At 41.0% G+C, this 13,293-nt stretch overlaps 1 protein-coding gene across 1 annotated transcript in view; it reads right to left on the reverse strand.

Annotated features, from left to right (window-relative positions):
* The window catches only part of SPNS3 (SPNS lysolipid transporter 3, sphingosine-1-phosphate (putative)), a 39,155-nt gene that overhangs the window by 2,143 nt on the left and 23,719 nt on the right, over positions 1–13,293 (reverse strand). The window contains exons 12-13 of the mRNA XM_009468983.2: positions 10,164–10,229; positions 2,403–2,501 (exon numbers count right to left, since the gene is read on the reverse strand). Coding sequence (XP_009467258.1) covers positions 2,403–2,501; positions 10,164–10,229 — 165 coding nt within the window. The remainder of the gene's footprint in view (positions 1–2,402; positions 2,502–10,163; positions 10,230–13,293) is intronic.

Here is a 13,293-nt window from a genome sequence, read left to right on the forward strand (position 1 = left end):
CCCTAAACAGCATCAAATGGAAAGAAACAGGGGATTGGCATCAATACAGGTACAAACACTCTTTAAAAAGGGAAGAGCTGGAAATTAATTTGAGAGAGAAGAGTGGAGTCTGCTTTGCAGGCAAAAGGCATTTGAGGAGTCACGGAGTGACATTATGTGGAACTGGGAAGAAGAAGATATGAGGCAGCTGCTTTTTGCACTGGCTGGAGGATGAGGTTGTAAAAGTTATACATGATACACACAAATTTTATTTTTGTAGACAGAAAGAAAAGCTGATTTCAAGAAACTCAATAAGATTCAATACTTAAGCCAGGAACTTAAAATCTCTTCTTACCATAAACAAAAAGATGACTGTTGAATGCAGTCATTTTTATTCCCACATTTGTTCTTGATGGTTAGAGTATGCTACGTGACTTGAAATACACAAATACGAGACTCTTCAACCTGTGCTGGGTTCAGTGTGATTATTTATGACAGTTTAGGCAGATAAGAGCAAGATCAACTGTAAATGGGCACCTAGGGACTACAGGAAGCATAATGGCCAAAATACAAACCTAATGCATTTGATTTTAAAATGCTTTGTAAGAAAATCTCTGGAGCATCGAGGGAAGAAAAACAGACTCTGAAAAAGACTACTCCCTGACTCTCCAGCCAGTATTTAAGCTAAAGGGCTAGCTGAAGCAGGTCGGTAAACAATAGCAAGACATGAATGCAGAAGATTTGGTGGTTAATCAACAGCAGACACGGGCAGCGTTGGTATACTGGTTCACAGAAGCATTCCAGAAGAGAATATGGTGTGCTTATTGCATAGGACCCCACTTGGACATACAGCAGTTTTATTCCTGGATTTATTGTCTCTGTTCTTTGCAAAGTTGCAAGGTTACCTGAGGTTAAGCTCATCTGGATAAGCTTTTTTTGTCTTCACCCTTTTCAATTAGCTGCTATTTAAGGCAGCCGCATGCAAGGTACTGCATAAGAAGTATTCTGCACACAGTTACTAGCAGGGTGCAGCAGCACATTCAGCAGGAAGCCTCAATTCGGCCTGTGCCTCAAAGATGGCAAAGAGCAGTGGGTAAGAGATACAAACATTTTCATCTTTCAGGCAGGAAGCATCAATCAATACAACAGTCAAAGGGAGAATGCACATGACATACTTCAGCTTTTAAGACACCTCCCATTTCTGCATACCATTTCAGCCATTTTTCATGACACAGGGATGTCGGTTATTACGTTCCCCCATGGGTACAGCCAAATCAGTGCGAGGGCAATAGTTTCACAATACACACCAATGAGCAAAGTGGTCTCTTCATTTGCCAAAAAAAGAGAGCCAGCAGGAGGAATCTCTCACTGAGAGAGGGCCGTCTTCTCTGCCAGGCAGATTAGACAGTTGAGACTCTGGTTTTCACCCAGTTGAGGACAAAGGGGATCTCCTGTTTGGCTGGACCAGCAGCAGCACAGCTCACTCGGGCGCTTCTGTCTGGCCCTGTCTAACCCTAACACTGTTAACGTGTGACAAAGAAAGAACAGATATTCCTGAGGTGAACTTCTTAAAATAAACTTCCATATAAACAAAACTTTAAAACAACGACAGCAACAACTCACTCTCTCTCCCACATCCCGTAAAGCAGAAGAATCAAAGCGGGTGATCAGTTAGCTACTGTGTGCAGAATTACTGAGTCTTAAATCAAAAATAATGAAGGAAGGAAATAACACTGACAGATATCATCCACTGGAACTAAAACAAATGAACTGCAGGGAGAAAAGAGCACTAGGCTGCTTTGTCCAGAAGCAGGTAAGACCAAGTAAATGTAGGAAGGGCAGAGAAACCAGGTCTCAAGCAATATGGGAATGCAAGGGTAAGGTAAGTTGAACCCAGAGCTTTGAATGCCAAGTAGTATCAAAAGGCAACCATTGCAGTCACTTTTGTTCTGATTTTCAAGAGACCATTGACTAATTGCAAGATTTCAAACTTCAAGATTTGAACTAAGAGTCTTAGGTTTTATGGTATTTGATTAATTTCCATGAAACTCCTCACAAACGTAGCAGAAAGCACTTAAATCCAAGTACAATACCCATGACACTGTCATTGCAAAAATGTATGCCTTCAAAAATTTATGAGTTTGCACATTTAAAATCAAAATAAATTTCTACACACTGCATGGAACTACTCACACCTACAGGTACAGGATTATATTCTACATACCTGCAGTGGCACAGGACCAGGAGTTGCATTCACGTAAAAATGTTTAGAAAAATGTCTTTCTGTATTCTAGTATCAAGGCCACCAATTTGAGTAACTTCTAATTTTGGACCAGGAAGTGCCTACAATCTGTGAGTGTCTGTCTTTCAGTTTCTAAAAGCTTTACCCTAAGGAAAGCTCAATATGCAGAGAATTCACTTACAATCCCAATGAGATATGGGCTGCCTGCATCTCCCAGCAAATGGCTCACCAAAATCTGCAGGGCAAGAGCTGTAGACTGCCGTCTTGGTGTCACAACATACTGAAACAAAACACAACCCACAGGAGAATGAATATTAACAGAGTGAATCTCATGAATGGCCAACTGCTTATATAACATCCTAGAGAGAGGAATATATTCATTTTTATATATTTCATATTCAAACACTTTTTACAAGTTTGGAGACAGAGAAGTTATTCTGAGCAAAAGAGTACACTGGATGTTTTGTTGAGGAAAAAAACATTCAAGAAAGCAACACACAAGGCAGAATGACAATAAAGTAGGAAAAACATGACTCCCCTGCCTCCATTCGTAGACTCACAGCAGCTTGTACAGATTCACTTGGCCATGCAACTAACAGAAACCTCCAACCAGTAACCTGTCCAGTTGTACTCATTTACTAATACGGAGATTCAGCACTGACAGCCTCTGAGAAAAATCGCCTATGACAGTGTGTCTGCAGGCATGGCCTAGACTGTGGGGGGGAAACTGGGGTACCTGGAACCTGGAGTAGCTGCCCTGTCTATAAATTATGTCAGCTGAGACCTTGCAGACCACATGAAGACAGAGAGAGGGGACCCAACCTGGCAGACCAGAAGGTGGCTGATGGCGCTTTGCTGATAGCTCTGATGGCAGAAGTTTGCTGCTTGTAACTGGGTAGCACCTGAGATATAGCTAGTCTAGTAACAATACCTCAAAATGATTACGCTTTTGAGTGCACACAGTTTAAATAACAAGTTGAAGAAGAAGATGTGGCGTACATCCAGAACACGGCAAAGCATCACATAGATTAGAACTATTTTTTAAAATGAAATATAGTCACTTTGGGGTAATAAGGGCTTTACGTCTGTGCTACTGAAGAGCAACCGTGCCTGAAGAAGTACAGTAGAATTCTATATAAATTGTCTCTCTCTCTTTCAGTAATACATTTATGCAAAAAAACATTCACAGTCAGAATGAGACAGGAGCAATTTTAAAACTTCATACCTTTGTTTTCCAACCACTTGCTTATATCAGAGACAAAATGCTTAATATTCTCCCACTCCTCTGTACCCCAACTTGATTCTTTTGGAAACTGATCTGAATATCACTTAGGGTGTCTCAAACACTAATTAATAGGGTGACTGGTGTTTTACCAAGAGACAAACTCAAGCTATATAAGCTATTGTGGTTCTATAGCTGCCTTCAAAGAAACACTAATATGCATGACAAGTTCGGTTTAGAAGGAAAAAAAAGATCCTGCTCTCACATTTAACTTAGAGTTTTATTATAATTCTTTGTGTTTAAAGAGCGCTCAGAATATTAGATAAAAAAAATTTACCTACCGCTAAGATGTAGCTATATCACAATAGCAACATCAATGCCACATCTTTAAGGTGGGTGGAACTCCATTAATGGACATTAAAACAGGCGGGTAAGGAAGCAACATTGTCAAGACACCAAGGTTAATTACTCTTGTGAGAATAAGAGCAAAAAATATGCATGTGCAGTCAGGACCTATATATACACCAGTAAGTCACAGCATTTTAACTATACTGAAACTACAAATCCATAGCACAGATGCAGAAACAAGAAGGACAATAAGCTATATTAATGTAATGGTTTGCGCTCGGGGATGGATTGGCAGAGGATTCTGTAGCGCTGCATTCCTTTCCCTCTTGCAGCCCCCACCTGCAGGAGCCAGCACAACATACATTCTTGGTATGAAGATTGGAGCACATAGAGAATCGGAACACCTAAAAAGCATTATTTTTATAAAAACCCATTCATAGAATAATGCATGATTTACATCTTGAGCTTAAGTATCATGTCAAGCTTTTTCCATTGCTATGGTTTTCATGCTGTATGTCTCTCTCACAAACCTATTTCTACCATTTTCTCTCATATTTAACAAGATGTATGTGCTGCAGAGCCTCTCCCTCAAATGCAGCTCTTCTGGGGGGTGCCAATTAGGACAATATTTCTCAGCAAGGTCATCTATTTTCACAAGGCTTGTGAAAGGCTTGGGTCTTCCTGAGGGTGTCTAACTCTTTATCAAACTTGGTTGAAATCCATGGTTTCAAAAGGTAAAGAGAAAGCGGACACAGACTGTGGTAAACCTTGTTTCCTTAGGAAATGAGGCACTGAATCCCATTTAGATTTAACAGAGCATTTGATCTAAAATGAGAAAGAAAATAGACAGATTTCCCCCAACACAATTAGCAAAAATTATAGCCAACTTGGCTATCTGTCCTCTTATCTCTGCCTAGTAAGCCCTTCTTGTAGCCAGGGTTTTCTAAGCAGTAACATGCCTTATGCCCTGCTGGAATGCCAGAAACACAGCAATGAGCACTGATGTCCTTTTTTCTACAGCCAAATTTCCTCTGTTCAGAGAGGGAGTTTCTCAAAAGCTCATATAACTCATTCCACTCAGTGGGAGCTTTTTGGTCCTGCTTACCCCATATTGCAACCAGTTTCAGTAAAGAACCAGTCCACGTTGGCAGTGTCCCTCTTAGCCAGAAATAGCACAAAGTTGGATACACAAATCACTCAACATCTTAAAACAGCATCTTTGCACCCAGTAAGAGTACTCTGTACAATGCAGTTTTATTAAAAGACACTACCTCCTTCCTTACTTTGTACACATACAGCTAACTTGTATCCCTTTCCATTCCTAGGCTCTCCAAAGTAGGTATTTCTAACCATGGATGGAACATTTATTTTTCATTGGGAATATTTAGATAGAGTGCTTCAACAATAATAAATATTAAAACAGGGATGTCTTAGAGATCTCTTCAGAGTTACAGAAAACCACTTTAATGTCATGTTGCCATCACGCTGCATCCAGCCCCCTACCAGTGCAAGAACAGAGTCATATGCAATTGGCTGACCTGGAAGCTGAAATCCTTGTCATCCGTGGGATGAAGGAACAGTCCAGCAGCTCCTCCTCACTGTGGTCATGGCACGCTTTGGCCTAGACCGAGGGCATGCAGTCTACCCATTTTGTTTTCTCTCAGAACCTGCCTGGAGTAGCAGTTGAGCATCTGCACTTTGAGAACAGGCTCTTGTTCAGAAAGAGAGATAAAGAAACTACAGTGGAAAACTCTGAGCTTTGGAAGTAGACCTTGCTATGACAGACTGTACTAGCCTGGAGACTGTCAGTTCTTGGCTTTCCAAGGATATCATGTCATCTGTCCTAGACTCAGATTTCTTTTCTTTTATTGATAATGACAGGCTGTGTTTGAGAAATACAAATCAAATATTGTTATGCGCTTCATCTATTGTGAGCATTGCAGGCATGAGAAAAGATAAATGCACTTTTGCTCTCTCAGTGCCCTGCACCACTCCTTACCACGTTTATTTACTGTCTCATATCTGTAACTACATGAGACACATGGAACAAAGCTGTAACAAGAAAAATGGAAGAGAAGGATAGGACGTTTTCTATAGTTACGAGGCTCATATAAACTCTGCCTGTGCTATTTTTCAGGTTCTTCAGCACAATGGAAACCACAGGCAAGAGCTCAAGGCACTGTAGGATTCACTAGGAAAAGAAGAAACCAAACACTCCCCCACACAGGGACTTTGAAACAGCCATAGCATCCTGCCTGTCCACAGTGACGGCCCAGGTACCCACGCCATGTCAACGATGCAGATGACATCCTTCACACTGTCATCTCCTAGGAGACCCCAGTCCAGATGCCTTGACAGACAAGCAGGGTGCGCCAAACAGACACAGCTTGCAAACCCTGTTGCGCTGTCTCTGGAGGTTTTAGAGATCCTCCTGCAGACTATCTGACAGAGCTGTCAGCTAAAAAAGCAGATGGAACAGACAGGCTGGTGAATGCTCCTATACCTCCCAGGGCACTACCAGACAAAGACGGGGACATGTTGGTAGCCTTCCCAAACCCCACATTAGCTTCCAGTTCCAGCATCTCCTACGCTATTAGCTGCCAAAAGCCTAAAAGACAGAGTCCCATTACCTCACAGATGGCAAACATATTTCATAAGGGACACTCCACATACAGCCTCCCAGTAAGCCAGTGTATTGTAAGCAAGGCAGCTACAGCACTTCTCCACTTGCACATTATGACTGTAGTTGTACAGTAGATACCTTCATGTTTACAGCTGAATTAGAGGCACAAAGGTTGCTACATGCAATGCATCTTGATGTGTTAGCCACAAAGGAAGAAAGTCCTTATCATTCAGTCAGCATCTTCCTTTGTCTTCAGCTCCACAGGTTGCAGCATAAATGAATTCCTAGCTACATTGTCTGGCTAGTAGTGCCATGTGGGAAGAAAGAAAAGTCATTTTCATGGCAAAATAAGAACATGCATTAGCAAATCCAGCCACATTATCAGAAATCCTACCACTTCACACGGGAAACAATGCAGAAAGATAAATTACTGTCGTTATCTATGGCACCCTTCAGTCAATGTAACAGCACCCTTCAGTCAATGTAATAGCAGTAATACACTGAACCCATGGGTTTTCAGCAGGATGAAACACAACTCCTAAATAAGATTGCCACTGAATGAGCAGACATCCACAAATTCAGCTGAATTCCGTAATTTTTCATATAAAACTATTAGTAACATTTAGAATTCAACAGAGCTGCCCCAAAGCACATTCATGTTAACACACTGAATGTCTGCTCTGAGGGGGAACACACCACTACAGAGCTCTGCTCTGCCAAACATTTCACCTTCCCACTTGTTGCCAATTGATGCAATATTGCTTGTACCTAATCCCAAAAGTTTCTGAAATAAATACAAATGAAGGCGTCAGTCACTCAGAAGACAAGAACTTCCTCCTCCTCTGGATTTACATGGATCCAGGATACGGCAATGGCGCTCCCAATAGACTTCCTGCAGGCTGCAATATGATGCAGCATTCCCTAAGCAAGCTGAGACCTGAGTGACTGAGCTCCATGAAAGCACAGCTCCTTGCGGACTTTGCAGTTTGGGTTCAGAAAGGAACTGAAGGAAAGAGGTGACAGTAATCACCTGCCGTACTTTCCCCATCGCATATCAACAGTATCTAACTCAGTGATATCACCTTCCTCTTTAGCAACGACAGAGGAGAGAATTAAAATGCAGATGTAGGAGTTCAAAGAAAAGGAAATTGAGAAACTAAAAAAATCCTTCAATGGTGCCTCAACTGATGTAAAAAGAATGCTAATTGTAATAGTACTTGGTTCTGTTGCAAAAACCCAGTGATTTCAAAATAAACCAAAATAGAAGCTAATAAAACAATTTCATTTTGGACCAGTGATAGTTTTTCTGCACCTGTTCACTGCTTCAAGGTACAGCTCTCCTCTCACAGGATAACTGTTTCTGACCATTCTTTGAGAGTCAAACAAGAAACAAAACCCTCTTGCTGCTGGCTGAGGTTTTAAGCAGGCAACCAGTTCACTAAGGCTGACTGCAATTGGGTTTTTTTTAAATTAAAATTCCAGAGTGCAGGAAACCGACATGTAGAGAGCAGTACCATGAAAGAGTAACTTGAGAACATAATGCAATGGTCAATATCAGCAGTGCTTTGTTGAAGCACCATGAAATATACCTTGTTTCAATCCTGCATCTCAATCAGAACGTAAAGAAAGATTCTTCAAGCTATGAAGTGTGAGGATAAACAGGCTCATGTCAAGAAGGAAAGGTCACGTCAGTGGAAGGAGAGTTCTATAGTGCTTCAGAGCTAGGCCCTTTTGTCAGCATTCGGCTATATGCTTTCACATTCTTTTACACGGAAGACTGTAATAGAGGTACTTTTATCTCTGCTCAGCTTTTCTACTGCTCGGTTTTAGTTAGCTGTTAGGAATAGCAAGCAAGTTGTATATCTGAGCAACTAAGACCATAGTGACAGCACCCTCAGTTGTAAATTTTCAGTTCCTGTGGCAGCAAGCAATGATGACAGCTTTGCAGACAACTGCGTTCCACATGAGCCACAGGCTGCAAGTTTTCTTTACTGTCCTAAACTCTTGTGACATGTTATTGTGCATCACTGCGTGTTGTGCTACATATTAATGCATTCGCTGTGGTTCTTACATGAAAGATTTATTATGACAGTGGAGTTTGCAGCAGCAATCTGCAAACAGACTTGAGCTCCCTTAGAATGAAAGATGATTACATAAAATGGAAGACGCCCATGTGACTCTTGCTTAAGCTCTCTTCAGCTACTGGTTTTCCACCATTAGCCTGAGGGTGGGAAACAATCAGAGATTTCTCTTCTGCTTTGCCCTTACCTTTGTGTCTTCTCTCACTTTTCCTGATGGCTTTACACAATTTCCCTACTTTGCCTTCTACCAGTACCAACTGCATCAGCATTTTGCCTGTGCCACGCTTGTCTCAACACTCTCTGTCTCTCAGGCAGCATCCTGCTTGAAATGTTTGGGTTACACTCACACTCACCGTTCTGCAACACAGTGAACCCACAGAAGAAGATTCTTCAAAGTAGAGAGTCTGGGTCTCGTTTGTGATACAGTACTCTACTCTTTGTAGAAAAGGATAGTGCCAATTTAAATGCTTTGTCTTGTGCCCAGGGGTAGCAACAAAAGGATCGTCAATCATTTTAATAGCTCTGACTTTGGTACTTAAATCAGCTTTCTGCAGTCTGATTACTAGATATGACCAGGGTAGACCATTTCCTTGTTTATTTGACTGATGAACTATATTCATCTTGTTCATACTATGGATTTCAAAAAAAAAAAAAAAAAGTCATATAAACTCCTTCATAAGACTGTGATAATCTGCACAGTTCAGTGACAGTAACAACAATATCTGTCCCATGTTTTACACAGACACTGACTAGTGACTGTGGAGCTACAGCATAAACCAAGGGTTGCCAAGTTTTTCCTTTGAGTAAAAGCTCAAGTACGTTAAAAAAATTACTAACCCTAAAAGCCTTTGCAATGATAGAAAGAACTAGCTGCTCATTGATACTTAGACTGACTGTGCCACAAGATGTGTGCTTTTCACATCGCTCCTTTCTAAAGAACGTTATTGATGACAGAATTCAAATGAAATAATGCACTGCTGTTCTTTGGGCTTGTGGCGTCAGCCCTGGAATCCCCAAGAGTCTTGTAAGCATCACTGCTTGCCTAACACTTTGGCAGTGTAGCACCACTTATGAATTTGACTTGCAAGTGCTGGAATTCACCTGCACTGTATTCTGGAATAAGGGAACTTGCTAATAGTTCATAGAATGATGAACTGTAACAGATTCGCTAACTTTAGTTTACAGAATATTGACTTTCCCTCATTTGGATCATCTTTCCAAACCTTTGGAGCACAAATAGAAAATCCCTGATTATAGGCAGAAAATGACCCTCTTTCTGGCGCAGACCATTTTCTGGCAGACATCCAACGACGCAGAGCTGTCCAGAAAATCCAAACTAGTGCGGGTGCCAGCAGCACTGGAGAGTTCCACTTGCATGAGTTTCATCCAAATCAACACATCTCCCTTCTGGGCTGGCAATGAGCTTGGACTACTGCACCGCCAGCCCTGTATTGTACCGGCGTCTTTGCACAGCAGTACATTGTGGCACGTGATTACAGCCCTAATGGTAGCAGGGTATCAATAAGAGTATTTTTAGTAATTTTTCATCTCTTCCTAGAAGGCGGAGGTCCTTCTGGCCACCAAGATGCAGGCTTATGAACAATATTAGAGGAAAGCTGAGAAAAGCCGAGAAACTGGAAATAAGGCAATAGTTTCACAAACACTTACCAACAGTATGTCTGTCACAACAGCCCAGTTTACAGATAAAAACAGTTCTCCAAATGCAATAAAAATCTGCAAAAAAGAAGAAAGCAGTGACTATAGACACTGCATTGACCTTCTGTATCGTGAAGATGAAGGCAGGCTTACTGACTATGCTTATCTATGTAAGAGTTGTTGTACATACCCATCTACTTATAGATTAAACATCTCTGTCTATGCTTACAAACACTACCTTCATCTTAAAAGGGGGGAAAGGAACCAGAGAAGATATGCGGGTTGTTTTGTGTCACAAATCCTCAGCAGAAGAACCAAAATAGGAGACATATACCACCCTCCCAAATAAACTGTAGTGAACTGCTGAACCCAAGAAGAGGAAAGCAAGAGCCTGTGAAGAGAAACATTCAGCACAGGTTTAAAAAGTGCTGAAAGATCTTCCTTTGCTCAGGTTTCCAAATGAAACCAACAGAACACCTCTGTGCCAGTACAAGTACTCTTAAAGGCTCCTTCAGAGAGATAACTTCCAAATTGAAATGGACCCCAAGAGACAGGCAGCCTCAAAGCCTTGGTGCCCTGTGGGAATTCCCTAATTCATCGCAGATGGAGAGCGAGCCATCAGGAGAAGGGGTAGGGCCCCCAACAGTTCTTACAGCTGTGGTCTTAGAAAAGATTAACCCTTTCAGTCAGCCCCGGACATAGATTGGAGTAGGCTGTACAGAACAATCGATACTTGAGGAAAGCAGTAAAGCCACACTATTAAGCTGGAGCAGTTCTAGAAGGCAGAATCTATTTAGTGACACAGGCCACAAAGTCAGATGTCACCTAGGAAATAAAATCCATTATAACAACAGGTGCCAGTGTCTTGTTCGGTAAGGTCTTGGTCAAGATGTCGTATCTGGTTGATGAAAATGCAGTCCTAGAGAAAGGCACAGTGTCAAACTATCAGATGTTTTCAGAGCAGTAGCTTACTTTCTCCTAAGAAGAACCAGACCTATTATACATCTTTATGTGATACCCCTGCCTCCTCTGTGTTTCTTGCCTGTACTGTTCATGTGTTTTCTTCTCCTAACCAGTCTGGAGAAAAAGTTCCTTGAAGTACAGAGATATTTAGACCTTTATCCAGACATCTTTTCCTTCAAAATGCTTTATACAGGTTTTCTAATTTGCAGGTGAATCTCTTCCTCCATACATAATTACTTTTCTTTAAGTTGATAACAGTGATAACAAATATCACTCATTTCACATACTCCTTGACTATGTCTTAGCTCTTGGATTTATGCATCCCACTATCAGAGTCTTTCCACGGATACAACCTTGGCAGACCTTGCCCTTGCAAGAGACAGAATGCAATATTTCTTCTCCAATTCCATGACTGTTGCAATAACAGTCTATAGACATCAGAAACGATGCTGCAAGCCAGTCTTAGCTGGAAAGCAAGTGACACACCTTTTATTAGAGAACTCTGAGCCAAACACAAAATGAAATGTGTTCGTTAACATGGGTAGCAATATCACGCTGTTCAGCTTTTTGCCAAGCCACCTGGCAATAAGGACTGACAATGTCAAATCTTGCAGCCACCAGAAAATATTAGCTTTTCAGTGTCTTATTTCAAGCTAATACTCTCTGAACTCTCTTGGAAGATCCAAATTCATCAAGGACCTTCCTTTCTTTTTTCCCCCTGATTCCATACAAATAAACTTTAAATGTGCTATTGCTTAACTTAGAATTGCAGCCTGTGAAGTTCTCAAAGCAGCACTCACAGAGGAATTATAAGCAAACGCAGAAGTGCAGTTGAATCCTGCTATACAGCGATAATGGCATGAACTTACGTAAATTCTGTCAGTTGTGCCATAGCTAGCAAGAGAGAGTGCAGGCTAAAGTGACACTGGAAGGAGACAAAGAACAGAGAGATTTCTTTAAATCCTGGCTGACACTTTACATATAACAAGATGCAAATACAACAGTTAGAGCAAAAGGTTCTGAAGACTTCCAAACTGTTCCTAGATACCATCAGTGGAATAGATGACTACCTGCCTTTGTAAGACCAAATGACAGATTGGTCTAACTCCCTTAAAGGAATCTTGTGATGTTTAGCACTTTTAAAGCATTGATTCCAGTCTTCCTTTCTCTTCATGCTTTTTCCAAGTTATTTAGTCTCTACAAGCCCCTAAGAACAAGAGCATGTCATGCCTAGTGCAAGAAAAAGAAAGTAAAATTCATCTTTAGGAAGTAAGTTATGCTCTCAACCTAGAGTTCAAAGGAATAGGAATTAATGAAAAATTATCCGTGATAAGAAAATGTGATATTCGGTGGCTAGGGCCTCATACTCCGGAGAGTAATTATTTCATACAGAATTGTGTTAACATTAGAGACACAACTTTGTTAGCTTTTCTTTTTTTTCCTAGGGTCTTGTGTGGATTGCAGTTGTAGGGTGACCAGAAAAATCTAACCCAGACAGTTTTGGAAGGTAATAAGTCATTCTACAGATTGTATCAAGGTATTCTGTCTAAAACCAATATCAATTTTATACTTTCTCATGCAGAATAAATACAATATGGTTGAATAGCTGGCATACTAAGCCATCCAACTGCAAAAGAACTGCAATCAATAAAGAGGAGAGAGTTGTATGTTCTTTTCTCCAACACAGGTGGAGACATCCTGGAAGTACTGTACTTGGGCAGGGAGAAGGGCTGAGGATGGCAGGAAAGCAATAGAGCAATGCTCTATTTAAAGTGCATCCTTCTGTTCCTACCATCTCTTAATACTCCTCATACTGCCTCAAGTCCTTATTTTAAATTAATATAGAAAAGGTTTCCATTAAATTCGTGCAATCATGTTTGTGGCATGTCCATTCTAATCTAAGTGTACCTAGAAAAGAGTGAAACACTATTTTATTGCTGTCACCTTCTCCAGCATCCCCAACTTTTTTAACAGACAACACTTAAAGTTGGTCTCCAAAGGATACAACCAGAATAATGCTTTGTAGATGACGGTTTACATTCATAGCTAAAGCTAATATGAAGAGAATTAGATTGTCACCAATGTCAGTGCCAACACACATTCTGCTTTTAAACAGTCACATCCCTCAACAAAAAAGTAGGGAATCATATGGCTGGACCATATGTGATCAACAATTTCT

The sequence above is a fragment of the Nipponia nippon genome, unplaced genomic scaffold (assembly GCF_047370975.1).
Source record: "Nipponia nippon isolate SJK-2023a ecotype South Korea unplaced genomic scaffold, ASM4737097v1 scaffold_15, whole genome shotgun sequence".
Classification (NCBI taxonomy): domain Eukaryota; kingdom Metazoa; phylum Chordata; class Aves; order Pelecaniformes; family Threskiornithidae; genus Nipponia; species Nipponia nippon.